Below are 20,226 nucleotides of genomic sequence, written 5' to 3'. Positions count from 1 at the left end.
TATTTAACTCATAATTTGCTATTGTTCTAAGTTAGCCTTACTCCTTGTTCACAATAGCAGAATGAACGATTCCAAATGCTTGGGCTTTAGATATCTCAAAATCAGAACAAATGTTGATAAAGAAACAAAACATTGTGTTCTATCTTTAAATTCGAAATGTGGCTTGTTATCACGTGGGTAAGTAAGGGTTAAATTACTTTTTACTACCCATGCAGTAGGTTAAATGAAACATTTTCCAGCTGACATGGAAAGCTTCCTTCAATTATTCTCTAACTCCATCAAACTTTTTCAAAACAAATGTAACAATCTACAGATACTTGTGCATCTATATCTAATTGGATCAAAGTACTCAGGTCACTGAAAATGCATGATACTTAACTTATAATTCTGACAGTAAACTAACAATTCACCTAACACACATTTGGACTGTAGTGCATTTAATTAAAACAAGGGGAAATCTTCCACAGCCCTTTTACAAAGCTGCTTTCAGAAAGTTAAAGTTTCAAAAGACTGACAAACTTCTTTACTTTAGTAATTAAGATTGGTTACTGACAGTGACTTTGTCAGGACTTGGATTCCAGTTACTGCTGTTAGTGACTGGACTCCAAGTTAGATTGCCGTTAGATTGGCCCTTTCCTTCTTTGGTGCTGTGGCAACCTACCTGAGATAAGCAACTCAGAACCCAGCAAGCTAGGATGCAGCTATGACCGGAAGTGTAACCACAGTCTCACCCTCTTCCACTCTGCCACCATAGTGATACAAATAACTGCATGACCATATCCAGACTGTCCAGTTTGACTAAGAAATGAAGAAAAATTGATATAAAGGCAACTTATTTGAATTACATTTAGTATTGTGTTTTTTATTGTAGGTTAAGTTGTTGTTGTTCACTGGATCACCTCAGTAGCTGTGATAACTTGGTATTTCCTGAAAAATAGTTACATAAATGACATTAAGAATAAAGGTATCCAATTTTTCTGATTAGTTTTATGGAAAGGCGTAAAACTAGCGCCAAAAGCAGGGTTTTAAAATAGAAATTTAAACACATTATGAAGGAATATAAAATGTTTCACAGGCATGCAGAACAAAGTAGAAATTAGAAAATGAATGGAAAATGTTTCAAAGCAAGTTAAAAAGAAGAAAATATAAAAAATGTAAATTAAAATAAGAAACTGCAATGATATTAAGAAAGAAGCAGACATCTATCTGATAGATTAAAAAAAGAAAGAAAAACCTAAACATTCTCCTTTCAAAGATCATTAATTATATGGCTCTGTGATACTAGTTCCATTAGTTTCACAATTGCTATGACACATACAACATCCATAAGCTATTTCACAATTTTCTCTCTGATTTTTCCTTGATAAATTATTTTATATTAATCTACAGTATACGTACAAAGAATGTTACAACATTTGAAAATGACAATCAAGTGCACAGGAATTCTTTGGTGTTACTCCTTCGATCAATCTTGTGGTTCCCATCAATTATTCATTTACTCTGTCAAATGTTGATGCTTTCAAACTTATTATAAAGAATCGTAAAGTTGAAATTCTGTGCATATTTGCAAAGACAATTATCTTCAAGAAAGAGCAGTTGGACTTCTGTGAATTGATAACTGTATCATTTGATGTACATTTTATTTCCAAAGTGTTGATGAGATCCCACACAACGATTTTGCTGGATGCGATTTACTTCAACTCACACACATTCCACCCCTCCCCCCCCCACCCCAACAGTAAGGAAATGGTACAAGCTGTGTCACCTTGTGAGAGAAAATGGTAATAAAACAATATCACAGTTGAAACACGAACAACAGGACTGAACAATTGGAAAGAAAAAATCTTGTAAACAATATGCATCCACAGAATAAATATTTCACAGATTGTGCAAGGTTTGAAACCACCTTGTTCTGCTGTGGCTAAGACCACAGTCTAACAATATAGAAACAAACATCTACCTGTTCTGCACTAATGTAATTATGGGCAGGTTTAATTACTTGGACAGGGTGCCTGGACCTTGTACAAGTTTGGGTCCAGTGTAGATTTAAAGAGAAAGATGAGGGAACTCATTTGTACATTTTCAAACATTTACCAGCCATGCAATCAATGATGGTTATTGTCACTTTTAATTAAGTCAAATAATGTAAACATGTTTCCTCTGCTCAATGAATGTAAAAATCTTTAAAAATATATATAAAGTGAGTCAATATATATTCTAAGATTAGATGATTTCTGCATTGGTTATTTCAAAAACAAAACTTGGTATAAATTAATGTGCAGGTGTACATGATAATCGTATTATTTTCTTTACCTAAACTGGATTGAAATACGTTGAACATTAACACAGAGATAGAGGAAATAAATTAAAGACCATTCTGCAAAGGTTATGGTCATTTCTTTGTAAATCGCCCTCGCCAGAACACAAGGCCCAGAACACAAGGCCCTGACAATTACTGTTTGTATGTTGCTTGATAAAACTCGGGTAATTTCCGTCCATTGAGTCTCAGATACACACAGCTTTAATGCTCATATAACACAGTAAGGTTCCCTCGGTAACCTGGACTTTCGACAGTAAAGGATGTTGTTGCTGAAGCAACGCCTGAGCTCCCTGTTGGAGAAGATGCAGATGAACGGATTGACCCCGGCTTGGGCAAAAGTCATCCACACGGCGGCCGTCATGTAACCACGGTGAACGGCGGGGCCTTTGACAAAGACTCGCCAGTAACATGCCACCAGGTATGGACACCACAGAGCCACGAAGCAGAAGGTGATCAGGTAGAACATCCTGCCGATTCTTTTCTCGGTTTTGAACTCGTCCATGACGAGCAGCCGCCTCCGTGTGGCCTGACCCTGTGGGTTCTGTCTGATTCCCAGCAGAGTAGGTGGGGTAGGGCCGCGGCCAAAGCCGGCGATCCAGTTGGCAGCGGCTTGACCGGTGGCTCCGGGGCCGTGGAAGGTCCAGTTCTGACTGACCGCCGGCACCAGCTGCACTGGTTTCATCTTGCGTCGGTCGTACACAAAGAATATCAGCTTGAGATAGACGATGTGAGTGGCCAGGACTATGACCACGAACATGAGCATGAACCCCAGCGAGTCGTTCACTTTGAAGTACCTGTGCTCGAAGGTACATTGCTCTTCCTCGCGGATGAAGGTGTAGGTCCCCACGTCGAAGACGGGCGGGAAAGCCATGGCCACCGAGAGGGTCCACACCATACAGATGATGGCCAGACAGGTCCAGAAGGTCAGGCGCTTGGAGTAGAAGCGGTGGTGGGCGATGGCAATGTAGCGGGTGACACTCACACAGAACAGCATGAAGACGGCGTGGAAGCAGGAGAGGACCCCGACAAACGCGATCACTTTGCAGCTCAAGGCCCCGTAGGACCAGGCCGAGCCGTTCCTGACCGAGAGGAAGACAAATGGGAAGCAGACGGCCGAGCGGATAATGTCGGAGGAGCAAAGGTCCAGCAAGAAGTAGTAGGGAGCCCGGTGTAGACTCTTGTCTTTGACCAGGAGGAAGGAGATGAGAAGGTTTCCCAGAACGCCGACCCCGATGATGAAGCCGAGCGAAGTGAGCATGATGAAGGTGGCGAGTGGAGTTGGAGACGAGCTGTGGGTCAGATTGTCGCTGCCACCGGGCCCCGCATGGCTGTAGTTCGCCATAGATAGGATAGTGAGCGTGGGGTCGGACAGCAGCCTCAGCCGTGGAGAGTCATGGTGGAAGGAGCGTCTAGCCCCGACATGGACATGGAGACAGAAGGCATCTACAAAATCCAGCCGGTCCCGGGTTTCGGCCGGAATCACATTAGCGGCGAGAAGCCTATAAAATGAATCATCATATCTTTCAAAAGCAGCCTCGTATTTCTACGGCAAATTACACAGCGACTGACAATGAACATTTCCCACCATTATATATCTTATATTTACTCACGGTGGGAGCGACGGGATGGAAACGCACGTCCGCGTGTTTTCTCCTCTCTGGGGCGGCTGTGAATCACAAGTCTCTCTCTCTCTCTGTCTCTCTCTCTGTGTCTCTCTCTGACTCTCTCTGTGTCTCTCTCTCTGTGTCTCTCTCTTCCACTGAATGCATTGCGAATGCGAGCGAGACTGCGCACCGAGACTATTTGTAATCCCTCCCGCGTCTTGAGCTATCGTATCTCTAGCTTCCACATACAAGCACACAGAAAGGCAAAGACGCTTCGATGTAACACGTCCGCTCCATCGGGAGCACGATTACCGCTAATTTATGTCATTTCAGATTAGCCAGGCGTTGCAAAGCTTCACACTCGGCTGGGCCCGAGAAAGATTACCTTTGGTGCAGACTCACTGTCCAACAGATTATTTCGTCAGTTCTTAGTTGCTACATGTTCCATTCAAAAACTTACATACCGTTGTGTAACAATTAGCTTATTATACGTATTTTCATTCGTTATATTGGAATGCAAAGTGAGGACTTGTCGGCACAGACCCATTCATAATGCAGACGGAGTCCTCTGGAGTCAATGGTCAGGATTGAAGTTGTGGTACTTTATTCTACATTTTTGAACAGCAATTATTTAACTATTTTTATTTCTATAATTGAGAATGTTGTTTTCCGAAGTCTGTTAGGATAGTTTGGAGTAATTATCATCAGCTGCTCTGACGTAATAACCAGGCATATCATTGCATTTTGTTTTGTTAAATATTTGATTAATTAGCAATATTTATTTACACAACATATCTGCTGATACAGTATCGATTTGAAGCGTTTAGGCAGAGCAACACATCAGAAGTAATCCTGGAGTCTATCTTTAACATTTTGGGACATCTGCTTCTATTGGGAACTCAATGTCTCCGTGTCCAAGAGGTGGCTTTGTGGGCTTTCAACTTCCATCGAAATACAGCTGAATCGAGATGGATTGCTTTCCGAATGAAATTATTTGAGTATGTCACTGCTATCAAGTTATACTTTTTAACATCTCGCAAATAGGTAAGAATGACAGTGGAGTAAGGAGATTCATTTTAATAGCTTTCTTTGCCTTTGTGTCAGACGTCTACTTGAGTACAGAGTATTAAATAACCATTAGTTAACCAGTATCTGCATTTCCTTCCTACACATTAGATTTTATGTATCTTTTTAAGAGCATCGATGTAAACAGGAAATTGGACAACTGCTTCCTACTTGGGACACCTCAACTCAAAGATGTCAACCATGTTTCTGAGATAGAATATTTGTGCCTGAAACTTATTCCAGGGACTTTACGTTCAACCAGAGATGACACCAGTGTAGGACTGAAGGTATGTGGCTTTGCCAAAAGACACTTTTTGACGAAAGTCAGAGGTTTCTGCCCAAAGTAAGTAGTTTATTAGTTCATCAATTTTGTTGCTGTTCATTTAATTTGAGCCTGATCCCAAAATAGCACATCTGCCAACTGGAAGCCCAAAAACTGCTCTCGAAAACTGTTACACAACCATCAAAAATGCGCACTGCCCCATTCCCAGATCGCACTGTGATAAATCTGACCACCTGCCTGTGCCTCTACTCCCTGCTTACAAGCAGACAATGAAACAGAAAGTTGTGTGATAGTGATATGAGGGAACAGATGAAAAGCTTTGTGACTGCTTTGAGTCCATGGACTGCTCTTTATTCAAGAACTTTGTGACTAATCTAGATAAATATGCTACTGCTGTCAGCAAGTGTATAGTGAACTGTGTACCAAAAACAATGATACATGTATCCCCCAAACAGAAACCATGGATGAACTGTGAGGTCTACTCCCAGGTGAAGTCCAAGTCTGCAGTGTTGAAGTCAAACCATCCTGAGCAGTACAAGAAATGCATCTATGACCTACGCAGAGCCATTAAGGATGCCAAGGGAATTCCAGACCAAGCTGGAGTCCCGAGGCAATGAGACAGATACCCGTAGATTGTGGCAAGGCTTGCACGGTATGCCAGACCACAAAGTGAAAGTGGGCAGTATCACTGGTAACAATGGGTCCCTCCACAATGAGGTCAATGCATCTACACTCACTTTGAACAGAGGTCAGTGGAGGAACATCACCCACCCCACCAGTCTCTGCACCTGTACCAACGGTTACTGAGGAAACAAAGATCGGCCTTCCTGAGAGTGAATCAGTGGAAAGAAACTGGTCAGGATGGCATCACTGGCTGTGTCCTGAGGAAATGTGTGGACCTGTTGGCAGAGGTATTCACAGACATATTTAACCTACCATTATTCCATTCCAAGGTCCTCACCTGGTTCAAGAAGACCACTATCATCCTGGTGTCTTAATGACTGTTCATAAGACATAGGAGCAAAATTAGGCCAATCAGCCCATCAAGTCTATTCCACCTTTCAATCACGGATGATCTATCAGTCCCTCTCAACCATAACCTTTGACCCCTAATTGACTAATCACTATGTACATGGCATGTTGGCCTTCATAACGAGAGGATTTGAGTATAGGAGTAAAGAGGTCCTTCTGCAGTTGTATAGGGCCCTGGCGAGACCACATCTGGAGTATTGTGTGCAGTTTTGGTCTCCTAATTTGAGGAAGGACATCCTTGCTATTGAGGCAGTGCAGCGTAGGTTCATGAGGTTAATCCCCGGGATGGCGGGACTGTCATATGGGGAAAGATTGGAAAGGCTGGGCTTGCCACTGTATGTTTCTTTTTTTTTTTCCTAATCAGATGTGCAGCACTTTGGTCAACGTGGGTTGTTTTTAGATGTGCTATACAAATAAAATTGACTTGACTTGACTTGACTTGTATTCACTGGAGTTTAGAAGGAAGAGAGGGGATCTTATGGAGATGTATAAAATTATATCAGGACTGGACAAGCTAGATGCAGGAAAATTGTTCCCAATGTTGGGGGAGTCCAGAACCAGGGGCCAGTGTAAGAATAAATGGGAGGCCATTTAAAACTGAGGTGAAAAGAAACTTTTTCACCCAGAGAGTTCTGAATTTGTGAAATTCTCTGCCACAGAAGGCAGTGGAGGCCAATTCACTGGATGAATTTAAAAGAGTTAGATAGAGCTCTAGGGCTAGTGGAATCAAGGGATATGGGGATAAGGCAGGCACAGGTCACTGATTGTGGACGATCAGCCATGATCACAATGAATGGCGGTGCTGGCTCGAAGGGCCAAATGGCCTCCTCCTGCATCTATTTTCTATACAATGGCTCTGAGATCCACCCTCAGGAAAGAGGGATTTGTGTCTATCTTCAATTTACAAATTTGCAGATGGCATCAATGTAGTGGGCTGGATATCAAATAATGACTAGAACAGAGTACAGGAGGGAGATTGGGAACCTAGTGACCTGGTACCAAGACAACAACCTCTCCCTCAATGTCAGCAAGGAAAAGGAGATTGTGATCGACTTCAGGAAGCAAAACAATCCACACACCCTACGATATATCAAGGATGCCAGTGGAGATGGGTGACAGCTTCTTCTCAGGAATAAATATCACCAACAATTTGTCCTGCACCAGCCACATCGAAGCAATGGCCAAGAAAGCACACCAATCCCTTTACTTCCTTAGAAAGCGTCGGAAGTCAGCATGTCCCCAACAATCCTCATTAACTTCTGCAGATGGGCCATAGAACGTATTTTATCACGATGCATCAAAGCACGATTCAGAAACAGCTCCATCCAAGACTGCATGATATTGCAGAGTTGTGGACATAGCCTGGACCATCATGCAAACCAACATCCCTTCCATTGACTTCATCTACACTTCACACTGCCACAGCAAGGCCAACACATAATCAAGGGTGAGTTTCCAATGACCGGAGGTCAGGACCACACTCTAGTTGATGAGGGGACGGTTCAGTTGCCTGACAACAACTGGGAAGAAAATGTCCCTCAAGTCAATAGTGCTTTATTTGGCACAGATGCAAATGCAGTGAAATTCTTTTTGCACATATTACACATGTGTGCACCGCCATTATTCAAAGTCCGGGCGGCCCGCTCGCTTGATGTACTGGAACAGTTCTCACGAACTGAAGTCCCTGTCCTCTCCTTGTCCCTGTGGCGCCTCCTGCAGCTTACCTGAAGGCATTACCTCAGTTCACCCTCTTACTGGTCGGTCCTTCTCCTGGCATCCGGCTTCTCCAGCTCCCTCCCGGTACCGATGAGCCTTCGGGCAAGGTCCCACCAACCGCGAACCTTTGGGTGCCCGGTTCTGCAGCAGGCGAGCCAGATCTGCCGGGCAAGTCCTATGAGGTTGGTCCAAGGCGGGCTAGTCTGGCCTGCTTGCCGGGAGCATCCTGTCCCACTCTGGAGGTGTGCGTTTTCAAACTTCTGTACCTCTTGCCTGATGGGAAAGGGGAGAAGAGGGAGTGACCAGGGAGAGACTGGTCTTTGATTATGTTAGTGGCCTTTCCAACGCAGTGTGAAGTTTAGATGGAGATAATGGAAGGGAGGTTGGTTTGTGTGATGGTCTGGGTTATCACCACAACTCTCTGCAATTTCTTGTGGTTGAGGATGGAGCTGTTCCCAAGCGTTGTACTTAATCTATTTAGCACAGTAATATTATTTCTTAACATAGAGTATTTACTCAGCATGTAGAGATTTTGGATATCTTGGCTACAGAGTGAAAGCTATTTCAACCTGTACTGGCATGGCATTAGTGACGGGATGCGAACTACACAATCTTTCTGTTGTTGAACATCACTGCTGTCATAGCCTATGGAATTTGTTGGTATTATCATTAACAGAGCTGGGTAAGCTGTTCTCAGGATTCCACCACTGACATGGAAATGACTGAATAGACAATAGGTGCAGGAGTAGGCCATTCAGCCCTTCGATCCAGCACCACCATTCAATATGATCATGGCTGATCATTCTCAATCAGCACCCTTCTGAGGCAGAGAATTCCACAGATTTACAACTCTGACTGAAAAAGTCTTTCCTCATCTCCGTTCTAAATGGCCTACCCCGTATTCTTTAACTGTGGCCCCTGGTTCTGGACTCCCCCAACATCGGGAACTCGTTTCCTGCCTCTAACGTGTCCAACTCCTTAATAATCTTATATGTTTCGATAAGTTCCCCTCTCATCCTTCTAAATTCCAGTGTATACAAGCCTAGCCGCTCCAGTCTTTCAACAAATGACATTCACGCCATTTCCGGGAATTAACCTAGTAAACCTATGCTGCATGCCCTCAATAGCAAGAATATCCTTCTTCAAATTTGGAGACTAAAACTGCACACAATACTCCAGGTACGGTCTCACTAGGGCCCTATACAACTGCAGAAGGACCACTTTGCTCCTATACTCAATTCCTCTTGTTATGAAGGCCAGCATTCAATTGGCTTCCTTCACTGCCTGCTGTACCTGCATGCTTCCTTTCAGTGACTGATGCACTAGGACATCCGGATCTCGTTGTACATCCCCTTTTCCTAACTTGACACCATTCAGATAATAATCTGCCTTCTTATTCTTACCACCAAAGTGGATAACCTCACACCTATCCACATTAAACTGCATTTGCCATGCATCCGCCCACTCATACAACCTGTCCAAGTCACCCTGCAACCTCATAGCATCTTCCTCACAGCTCACACTACCACCCAGCTTTGTATCATCTCCCTAGTAGGCTCCAGTACAAGCTGTTCTATGAATCTATCTCGGAGGCACTCCACAAACTCCCTTTCCTGGGGTCCATTACCAACCTGATTTTCCCAGTCTACCTGCATGTTGAAATCTCCCATAACCACCGGAGCATTACATTTGCGGCATGCCAAATTTAGCTCTTGATTCAACTTGCACCCTATGTCGAGGCTACTCTTTGGGGGCCTGTAGATAACTCCCATTAGGGTTTTTTACCCTTACAATTCCTCATTTCTATCCATACTGATTATACATCTCCTGATTCTATGTCACCCCTTGCAAGGGAGTGAATATCAATATCAATAGTCATTTATTTGTCACATTTGTGTAGTAAAATGAAACATTACCCGCAGTTCAACAATAAGACCAATAAGAATAATCAATAAAAATGCAATAACACATACAATAGAGTGAATGTGAGGCTGTCACGCCAAGGGTCCAGGTCGAGCGAATGTGGGAGACCATTTCAGGGGGGAGTGAACGTGGACTACAGGAGACCCCAGTAGCTGTGCCTATTGCAAACAAGTGCACCCTCTTGGGAGCTGTCGGGGCAGAAGACCAACAGAGCGACCCCACCCCCTCTGCCCACCTGTCTGTCTTTTCTATACATTGTGTACCCCTGAATATTCAGTTCCGAGCCCTGGTCCTCTTGTAGCCATGTCTCAGTGATTCCCACAACATCATACTTGCCAATGTCTAACTGAGCCTCAAGCACATCCACTTTATTTTTTTCTACTTCGCGCATTTAAATACAACACTTTAACGTCGGTATTCACCTCCCCTCTCACACCGGTCACAATTGGCTTCTAGAACTTCCCTTCCCATTTATTCGAGAGTCCTTTGCAATTTCATCTATATTCGCTTCCCCTTTAACTCCATCTCCATATTCCCAATTTGTCAACCCCTCCCCCCCACTACTTAGTTTAAAGCCACACGTGTAGCACTAGCAAGCCTGCCTGCCAGAATGTTGGTCCGCCTGCTGTTAAGGTGTAACCCGTCCCTTTTGTACAGGTCACCCCTACCCCAGAAGAAATCCCAGTGGTCTAGAAATCTAAATCCCTGCTCCCTGCACCAGCCCCTCAGCCATACATTCATATCCCCGATCTCTCTGTTCCTGCCCTCACCAGCACGAGGTACAGGTAGCAGTCCAGAGACAACCACCTTCGACATCCTACTTCTCAGTCTTCTTCCTAACTCTCTAAACTCACGTTGCAGTATCCCCTTCCTCCCGACCTCGTTCGTGCCCACGTGCACAACTACTTCCGGTTGATCGCCTTCCCTCGCTAGGATGTTCTGAAGCCACCCCATGATGTCTTGAACCCTGGCACCAGGGAGGCAACAGAGCATCCTCAAGTCCCGCCTGCCGCCACAGAATCTACTGTCCATACCTCAGACAATGGAGTCACCCACTACTATGGCTCTTCCAGACTTCGGTCTCTCCGGTCGAGTTTCCTTGCCTGGATTAGAGCCGCCAACCTGTCCGCCACTCGGACTGGAAGCGTCTTCTGCCCCGACAGCTCCCAAGAGGGTGCACCTGTTTGCAATAGGCACAGCTACTGGGGTCTCCTGTAGTCCACGTTCACTCCCCCCTGAAACGGTCTCCCATCTTCGCTCGACCTGGACCCTTGGCGTGACAGCCTCACAGTAGGTCCTGTCCAGGAAACTCTCGCATTCTCAGATGGCCCTGAGGTCATCCAGCTGCTTTTCCAACTCCACCACGCGTCCATTCAGGAGCTGCACCTGGACACAGTTCTTGCAGGTGTAGCTCCCAGAAGCTCCAGCGGTGTCCCTACCTTCCCACATTCTGCAGGAAACACACTGCACCAACTTATCCGCCATCAGCCAGACAGGGCTGCACCCCTTGTGCAAGCCTCGTTTATATCAGTCACTAAATTGCCTAATTGGCCAATTTACCAAACTTCTAATTTAATTGATCAGCCAATCCACGTACTCACTTCTATCCTGCCTTCCTCTGACGAGCTTGGAGGTATGCACTTCACTGATTGCCTGCTAGTGTCCTTTTGGCGCTCATTTTAAACGGACTTTGACCTGCAATTAACACTTACTTACTTTCAGCCAACGGTCTTCTTTGCTCCTGCACTCCCGTCCTTTACTGACTGACTGCTAGTGTCCTTTTGCCGCTCTTTTTAAACGGACTTTAACCTGCAATTAACACTTTCTCTCAGACAACGGTCTTCTTTGCTCCTGCACTCCCGACCTTTACTGACTGACAGACTCCTCACAGAGTCTACACTTAAAACAGTTGCACAAGGTGGATATATTTATAAACAATCAATAACTACCAAGAAAATGACAGGAATGGGAGCCAATCATTCAGAAACAGACAATCCCATGCACACACCAAGGACTAAATGAGAAATAGCAAGTCAAATTAAGTATAGGAGCCACTTCCAAAGTTAGGTTCATAATGTCAATGTAGAGTGAAACAAAATGTGAGACCTTAGACAATAGGTGCAGGAGGAGGCCATTCGGCCCTTCGAGCCAGCACCGCCATTCAATGTGATCATGGCTGATCATTCTCAATCAGTACCCCGTTCCTGCCTTCTCCCCATACCCCCTGACTCCGCTATCCTTAAGAGCGCTATCTAGCTCTCTCTTGAATACATCCAGAGAATTGGCCTCCACTGCCTTCTGAGGCAGAGAATTCCACAGATTCACAACTCTCTGACTGAAAAAGTTTTTTCTCATCTCTGTTCTAAATGGCCTACCCCTTATCCTTAAGCTATGGCCCCTGGTTCTGGACTCCCCCAACATTGGGAACATGTTTCCTGCCTCTAATGTGTCCAACCCCTTAATAATCTTATACGTTTCGACAAGATCCTCTCTCATCCTTCTAAATTCCAGTGTATAAAAGCCTAGTCGCTCCAGTCTTTCAACATAAGCCTAGTCGCTCCAGTCTTTCAACATGGCCATAGACAGTGGGTAACCTGGGCAGTAAACCTAAACATCACATGAACTGCTGGGTGAGGTTACAAGTACGTATCAGGCAAGACATCGCCATTAGATTGGGCAAACTAAGAAAGCTATTTACAGAGTGCATCAACATTCAATTACAAAAATGTTTTTCCACACTCCACACAAAATATGCAGTTTTATTCACATTGAAACAAAGCATATTGATAAATGTTTGCATTTATTTGTTACCATTATAATGCACGAATATGACTGGCTATCAAATGTGAATATTTTTCTAGAAATTACAGTTTTGACTTTCACTTGTATGATGCAAATTTGAAATTGCCATTTTTTCTGGAAAATACGAGGTATGTTGATGTGAGTTTTACTTTATAGGAGTAAACTCTTCCTTCAACGTGGAGTGCTGGTATTGCAGTTTCCTTCATTAGATATTTGTAATAGCTGCCTGATAACTTTGCAGATTACTTTCTGACTGTATCTTTCTTTCCTTTGCTACTTACTGCAACAGAAGGCCTTTCTGTCAACAAAATGACAGGAAAATTGGAGTGCAGGGAACATCATTTTGTTTTAAACCTAGCATTATTCCAATGTTAAATGTTACTCAATGTTTGCAAAACAGAACAATTTAATGCTTTGTATCGAGTTTCATTCAACCAACAGTGGAAAATGCCAGGTATCTTCTGGCAAACGCCTGGGACTAGATTATTCTCAACAACAAGTGTGGTGACAATTAAGAGCCAAGTTATTTACAGAAACAAGTTGCACAACATCTGACTTTAGTCAAGACATGAAAAGCACAGCGGCTGGCTAGTAAAACTTCCAATTAGACCAGAAAAGTGCCAGCCTACTGAATGGTGAGCTGGCCGGGGGCTGAACAGCTGCCTCGCAGCTCTTCATCTCCCCCATCCCCCTTTTAATCTGAAGAACGGTCCCGAGCCAAAACGTCACCCATCCTTTTCTCTAAAGACACTTTGCATCTATTTCTTGCACTGGTACATAGTTTACAGTTTTAGGGTGATGCAATTCATCTCCTGTAAATTATATCACATAACTCAAGAGAATATTTGGAATTAATGAGAAGTGCAAAATAAATGGAGACAGTGAAAAAAGGACAATGAACTAAGAAATTACTGTTGAAACTACATCTAATTACATTTTAATATTATAGAATTCATTGTCCTTAGTTGGGTATTTCTATTGCATTGGTCCAAAGATAATTTATCACAGTAATGAGATCACCAAACAAATGGAACACTTATTGAAGGATCAATAACTGGTAAAAGCAAAATATCTGAGTTTATAAAAGACTTTTTGTCTACGACATTAGACTACAAGATAAATAGACCTGTGATGACAGGTTCACACAATTACGCGACTATTGTGGGTATATTTCATAAAAAGCAAGATGTGCATATCGTAGCTAAAATTAATGGACTATACCATGAAAAATAACTCAGGATAGGAACTGATGATTGAATTTTCCTTTATGGAATGCAAAGCTGCAAGAAGGTTCAACACAAAGTCGGGCCAATAAGAACATTTCACATTGAAAATTTTGCTTTGTCAATCATTCGCATCATTACAAAATTCCTCTTAACAATTTCAACTTAAAAAATAAACATCACATTTAATTGATTCTGAAAGGAAAAGGTGAAACAAACTTTTTCCAATTGATGTGCAGTAATTGACAATAAACTACACCATGTTGCAATACATGTTCATAATTATTTATGCAACCATTCGTCACACAATGACGTTGAAAACCATAGCGTTGTTAGTCATTTGTTTTGTAAAACATGCAACCTGCCTCGTGTAACAATGACCAACTATCTTTGAAATCCATAGTTCAAATTAAGAAATGCAGCTTGGCAAAAAAAAGTGGATGGGTTTTAAATTCAGATTAATAGGTTTGTCACTGGTTGCAGGCAAGAAATAAAACAAAGCGTCAAACTTTGGTTGCAGGTTAACTCTGATTCAACTCAGCCTGGTCACAATGGAAGGTGGTGATTACTGCACTTCAAGTGTCTGTTGCTATTGGTGTATGGGAAAACGATAACTCAGTCTGATTTTGGGTGACCTCTGCAATTTCACAGGGGATCTAGTTTTAATTTCCCTTTTTATTGTTTAAAATATTCACAAGCATGGTATCTGTAAACATTGAGAGCCAAGCAAAAAGCAAAGTGCTGGAGGAACTCAGCTGACCAGGCAGCAACTGTGGAGGGAACGTCCAGACTTTTTGGATAGGGATCCTTCAGGTTCCTCCAGTACCGTTTTTGGCTGGATTTCAACATCTGCAGTCTCTTGTCTCCAAAGATGAGCTGTTGATTAATGTAACCAAATTTATAGTATTGACCTTTAACTTGCATTTATAGAAGGGTGATAATTTGGTGCCTGCCAACCGCTCAAGTCATTGCGAACACATTTAAAATCAAATCTTTACCAAACAAATACAAAGTTGTTGATTTGTTGTGTAATCTTAATGAAAAAAATGTTAGTTGATACAAATCATACAATATTAAACGTTCCTAGTCATTGAACAAGTCTCCCGTTCCACAGGGAAGCTTCAGGGTTGTAGGTGAACCAACAGCAGTGAATATGAACCCGCAGCGCTAACCCCAACCCTGATCCCAATCCCAACCCTGATCCCAATCCCAACCCTGATCCCAATCCCAACCCTGATCCCAATCCCAACCCTGATCCCAACGCGGAACAAACGCGCTGCAGCGACTCACAATAAACGCGTTTCGCCGATTTGAGGCCGTATTTTTGCGGCGCCGGGAAGTAAAGTCCAAACTAGACGGTGATTCCCGAACCCCAACCCCAACTCTAGTTGTATATACATACATATATATATATATAACTCTAGCTGGCGCCCAACGCGCGGCAATCAAACATGGAAACTCTTTGACAAAGTCACGTTGTCCGGGAGCGGGAACCGGGGCCGCGCTTCCTTCAATCTTCCAGCGGCGGCCGCGACTGGTTTGTCCTGGCGGCGACAAACTTTACACCGCGGCGGCCTGGGCCTGTGCCTGGGCCCGGGTTTGGGCCTGAGTCTGTGTCCACAGCGGCGGCCGGAGGTGGGTCGGTCCCCGGCGGCGGCGACAAACTTTACAGCCGGTGGTGGGGCGGCTCCCCGGTCTCTGGGCCCGGTGGTGGGGCCCGGCGTTGATGCCCGTCCGCCCGGGGCCGCCGCCAATACCAGCCCGGGGATGAGGCCCGGCCGCTGCCCCGTTCACAACTCCAGCCCCGGTGCAGAGACAGAGACATCCCGGGAGCGCGGCGATCCATGGCCCGGCCCAGTGGAGGTGGAGGCCCCGGTCCAGGGGAGGTCCCGGCCCAGTGGAGGTGGAGGCCCCGGTCCAGGGGAGGTCCCGGTCCCGGCCCAGTGGAGGTGGAGGCCCCGGTCCAGGGGAGGGCCCGGTCCCGGCCCAGTGGAGGTGGAGGCCCCGGTCCAGGGGAGGTCCCGGCCCAGTGGAGGTCCCGGTCCCGGGCCCCGCTCTCGCTCACAGTTGCTGCCGGCGCCGCCGCGAGTACCAGCCCAGACAGGCGCACAGCCCGACCGTACTGACGGCCAGACCGAGCAGCAGCGCCGCCGCGTCGCCGCCATCCAGCGCCTGGGCCCCGGGCAGCAGCGAGACCAGAGCCGCCGCCGCCACCAACCAGCGCACGCCCCGGGAAGACATCTTACCCGCGGCCGCTGCTCCAGTGAAGCCGCCCCTTCCGCGGGCGGGGCCCGAGGAAAGGGGCGGCGGTCAGGGGGCGGCCTGGGCTGGGGGTGGGGCCGGGAGATGGGGGCTGGGGGCCGGGGGGTGATGGGGGCCGGGGGATGATGGGGGCCGGGGGATGATGGGGGCCGGGGGATGATGGGGGCCGGGGGATGATGGGGGCCGGGGGATGATGGGGGCCGGGGGATGATGGGGGCCGGGGGATGCGGCCGGGGGCTGGGGCCGGGAGATGGGGGCTGGGGCTGGGGCTGGGGGCTGGGGCCGGGAGATGGGGGCTGGGGGATGGGGGCTGGGGGATGGGGCTGGACCTGGGGGCTGGGGGATGGGGGCTGGGGCTGGGGCCGGGAGATGGGGGCTGGGGCTGGGGCCGGGAGATGGGGGCTGGGGGATGGGGGCTGGGAGATGGGGGCTGGGGGATGGGGGCCGGGAGATGGGGGCTGGGGGATGGGGGCTGGGGCATGGGGCCGGGAGATGGGGGCTGGGGCTGGGGCCGGGAGATGGGGGCTGGGGGATGGGGGCTGGGGGATGGGGCCGGGAGATGGGGGCTGGGGGATGGGGCCGGGAGATGGGGGCTGGGGGATGGGGGCTGGGGGCCGGGAGATGGGGGCTGGGGGATGGGGGCTGGGGGCCGGGAGATGGGGGCTGGGGGATGGGGGCTGGGGGCCGGGGCTGGACCTGGGGGCTGGGGGATGGGGGCTGGGGGCCGGGGCTGGACCTGGGGGCTGGGGGATGGGGCCGGGAGATGGGGGCTGGGGGATGGGGCCGGGAGATGGGGGCTGGGGGATGGGGGCTGGGGGCCGGGGCTGGACCTGGGGGATGGGGGCTGGGGCTGGGGCCGGGAGATGGGGGCTGGGGCTGGGGCCGGGAGATGGGGGCTGGGGGATGGGGGCTGGGGGCCGGGGCTGGACCTGGGGGCTGGGGGATGGGGGCTGGGGCTGGGGCCGGGAGATGGGGGCTGGGGCTGGGGCTGGGGCCGGGAGATGGGGGCTGGGGCTGGGGCCAGGAGATGGGGGCTGGGGGATGGGGCCGGGAGATGGGGGCTGGGGGATGGGGGCTGGGGGCCGGGGCTGGACCTGGGGGCTGGGGGATGGGGGCTGGACCTGGGGATGGGGGCTGGGGCTGGACCTGGGGGCTGGGGGGGTGGGGCCGGGAGATGGGGGCTGGGGCTGGACCTGGGGGCTGGGGATGGGGGATGGGGGCTGGGGATGGGGGCTGGGGCTGGGGATGGGGGCTGGGGCTGGACCTTGGGGGTGGGGGGTGGGGTGGGGGGTGGGGGGTGGGGTGGGGCTGGACCTTGGGGGTGCGGGCTGGGGTGTGGGGGTGGGGCTGGCGGCTGGGGGGTGGGGCTGAGGCTGGACCTGGGGGCTGGGCTGGGGCTTGGCCAGCGGGGATCGTGCTCACCCAGCCACGGGACATGGCCATGGGGCTGGGAACAGCGGGTCATCTTTAACCCGGCCACAGGAGGGCCGGGGGCAGCGAACATGGACACATGTCCACCATGGCGACATGCCCACCATGGCGACATGTCCGGAGTGTCAGGGACAGGGGACATGTTTAAGCCGGTGTTACACAGGGTGCTGGCGACAGCGGGGGTCCGCCATCAACATGACCAACTGTTGGGGACATTGAGTCAGTCGGGGGTAGGTGATAGACAACAGACAACAAGTGCAGGAGGAGGCCATTTGGCCCTTCGAGCCAGCACCGCCATTCAATGTATAAGAAAATAACTGCAGATGCCGGTACAAATCGAAGGTATTTATTCACAAAATGCTGGAGTAACTCAGCAGGTCAGGCAGCATCTCAGGAGAGAAGGAATGGGCGACGTTTCGGGTCGAGACCCTTCTTGCAGCCCAGTGGAATGAACATTGACTTCTCCAACTTTAGATAGTTCCTCTGTCCCTCTCTTCCCCTCCCCCTTCCCAGATCTCCCTCTATCTTCCTGTCTCCACCTATATCCTTCCTTTGTCCCGCCATTCAATGTGATCATAGCTGATCATTCTCAATCACTGTTCCTGCCTTCTCCCCATACCCCCTGACTCCGCTATCCTTAAAAGCTCTATCTAGCTCTCTCTTGAATGCATTCAGAGAATTGGCCTCCACTGCCTTCTGAGGCAGAGAATTCCACAGATTCACAACTCTCTGACTGAAAAATAATAATAATAATAATAATATTCATTTATTGTCATTGCAACGAATACAACGAAATTAAAAAATAGCCAATCATGACGGTGCGTAAAAACATATATGCAATAAATGCAAAAACAAATAAATACAATTATATTAAGTACAAAAGTTTTAACAGTGTTGCCTAGTGCAGAAGGTAGTGTTCAGTTCTCGTATGGCACTGGGGTAAAAACTGTTCTTAAGTCTTGTTTGTTCGGGATTTGATCGACCTGAAACATCGACCTGAGGGCAGATGAACAAACACGGTGGCTGGGGTGGGATGGATCTTTTATTATTTTGCCTGCTCTACTGAGGCAGCGTAGGCTGAACAGGTGCTCCAGGGAGGGCAGTGAGCAGCCGATGATCTTCTGGGCCGTCGTGATGACCCTCTGAAGGGCCTTCCTGTCCTTTTCTGAGCAGCTGGCATACCATGTGGTTATACAGTATGCCAGCACACTCTCGATGGAGCAGCGATAGAAGGACATCATGAGCTTCTCCTGCAGGTTGGTTTTCCTGAGTTTGCTGAGTTTTTCCTCATCTCAGTTCTAAATGGCCTACCCCTTATTCTTAAACTGTGGCCCCTGGTTCTGGACTCCCCCAACATTAGGAACATGTTTCCTGCCTCACCTGGTGTTACAGACAGCGTTAGCGTTAACTATTCGGAATGGCTGGCTATGTCCACCATCGAACTGCTGGGGGGGATGTCCATGTCCATTCTGTCCTCTCATTATCCCTGTAGGTTAGATAATCAAATCAACCCATTGAAAAGCTTTTCACTGTACATGTGACAATCAACTAATCTGAACCCTCTACTGAAACTTTATCGCCAGCAATTGTCACTGCCCTTATAATGAAAATACAAATTCATGCAATTATTATCATAAAGAAAATGTTTTTTTCATCAGTAATGAACAATGGCTCCGACCACAGGTTGGGAGGAGTGTTTGTTTTTAATTTATGCAGCATTGCAGCTGGGCGTCCATATGAATCTGACAATGATCTGTCAATTGTAGAGTAAAAAAATAACTGCAGATGCTGGTACAAATTGAAGGTATTTATTTCACAAAATGCTGAAGTAACTCAGCAGGTCAGGCAGCATCTCAGGAGAGAAAGAATGGGTGACTTTTCGGGTCGAGACCCTGCTTCAGACTGATATCAGGGGGGTGGGAAAAGGAAGGATATAGGTGGTGACAGGAAGCTAGAGGGAGAACTGGGAAGGGGGAGGGGAAGAGAGGGACAGAGGAACTATCTAAAGTTGGAGAAGTCAATGTTCATAACGCTGGGCTGCAAGCTGCCCAAGCGAAATATGAGGTGCTGTTCCTCCAATTTCTGGTGGGCCTCACTATGGCACTGGAGGAGGCCCATGACAGAAAGGTCAGACTGGGAGTGGGAGGGGGAGTTGAAGTGCTCAGCCACCGGGAGATCAGGTTGGTTAAGGCGGACTGAGCGAAGATGTTGAGCGAAACGATCGCCGAGCCTGCGTTTAGTTTCGCCGATGTAAAGAAGTTGACATCTAGAGCAGCAGATACAATAGATGAGGTTGGAGGAGGTGCAGGTGAACTTGTGTCTCACCTGGAAAGACTGTTTAGGTCCTTGGATGGGGTTGTGGGGGGAGGTAAAGGGACAGGTGTTGTATCTCCTGCGATTGCAGGGGAAAGTGCTCGGGGATGGGGTGGTTTGGGTAGGAAGGGACGAGTGGACCAGGAAGTTACGGAGGGCACGGTCTCTGTGGAACGCAGAAAGGGGAGGGGACGGGAAAATGTGGCCAGTAGTGGGGTCTCGTTGTAGGTGAAGGAAATGTTGGCGGATGAT

At 47.7% G+C, this 20,226-nt stretch overlaps 2 protein-coding genes across 2 annotated transcripts; both read right to left on the bottom strand.

Moving 5' to 3' along the window:
* Window positions 1–1,763: 1,763 nt before the first annotated feature.
* gpr85 (G protein-coupled receptor 85) lies at window positions 1,764–4,190 on the bottom strand. Its single transcript, XM_078416676.1, has 2 exons — window positions 3,931–4,190; window positions 1,764–3,819 (listed from the first exon to the last, which is right to left on the bottom strand). The coding sequence occupies exon 2, from the start codon at window positions 3,660–3,662 to the stop codon at window positions 2,529–2,531; it is 1,134 nt and encodes a 377-aa protein (XP_078272802.1). The 5' UTR covers window positions 3,663–3,819; window positions 3,931–4,190; the 3' UTR covers window positions 1,764–2,528.
* A 9,802-nt stretch (window positions 4,191–13,992) lies between these two features.
* LOC144603466 (small integral membrane protein 30) lies at window positions 13,993–16,287 on the bottom strand. The gene has a single exon (XM_078416675.1). The coding sequence runs from the start codon at window positions 16,207–16,209 to the stop codon at window positions 16,030–16,032; it is 180 nt and encodes a 59-aa protein (XP_078272801.1). The 5' UTR covers window positions 16,210–16,287; the 3' UTR covers window positions 13,993–16,029.
* Window positions 16,288–20,226: the final 3,939 nt, after the last annotated feature.

The sequence above is a fragment of the Rhinoraja longicauda genome, chromosome 20 (assembly GCF_053455715.1).
Source record: "Rhinoraja longicauda isolate Sanriku21f chromosome 20, sRhiLon1.1, whole genome shotgun sequence".
NCBI classification, from domain to species: domain Eukaryota; kingdom Metazoa; phylum Chordata; class Chondrichthyes; order Rajiformes; family Arhynchobatidae; genus Rhinoraja; species Rhinoraja longicauda.
The sequence above is the reverse complement of the archived record's forward strand: the minus strand, read 5'-3'. Positions and strand labels throughout refer to the sequence as shown.

What these genes read in the sequence shown, in the direction of transcription:
- gpr85 (XM_078416676.1), bottom strand. Translation starts at nt 3,662, where the DNA reads ATGGCGAACTACAGCCATGCGGGGCCCGGTGGCAGCGACAATCTGACC.
- LOC144603466 (XM_078416675.1), bottom strand. Translation starts at nt 16,209, where the DNA reads ATGTCTTCCCGGGGCGTGCGCTGGTTGGTGGCGGCGGCGGCTCTGGTC.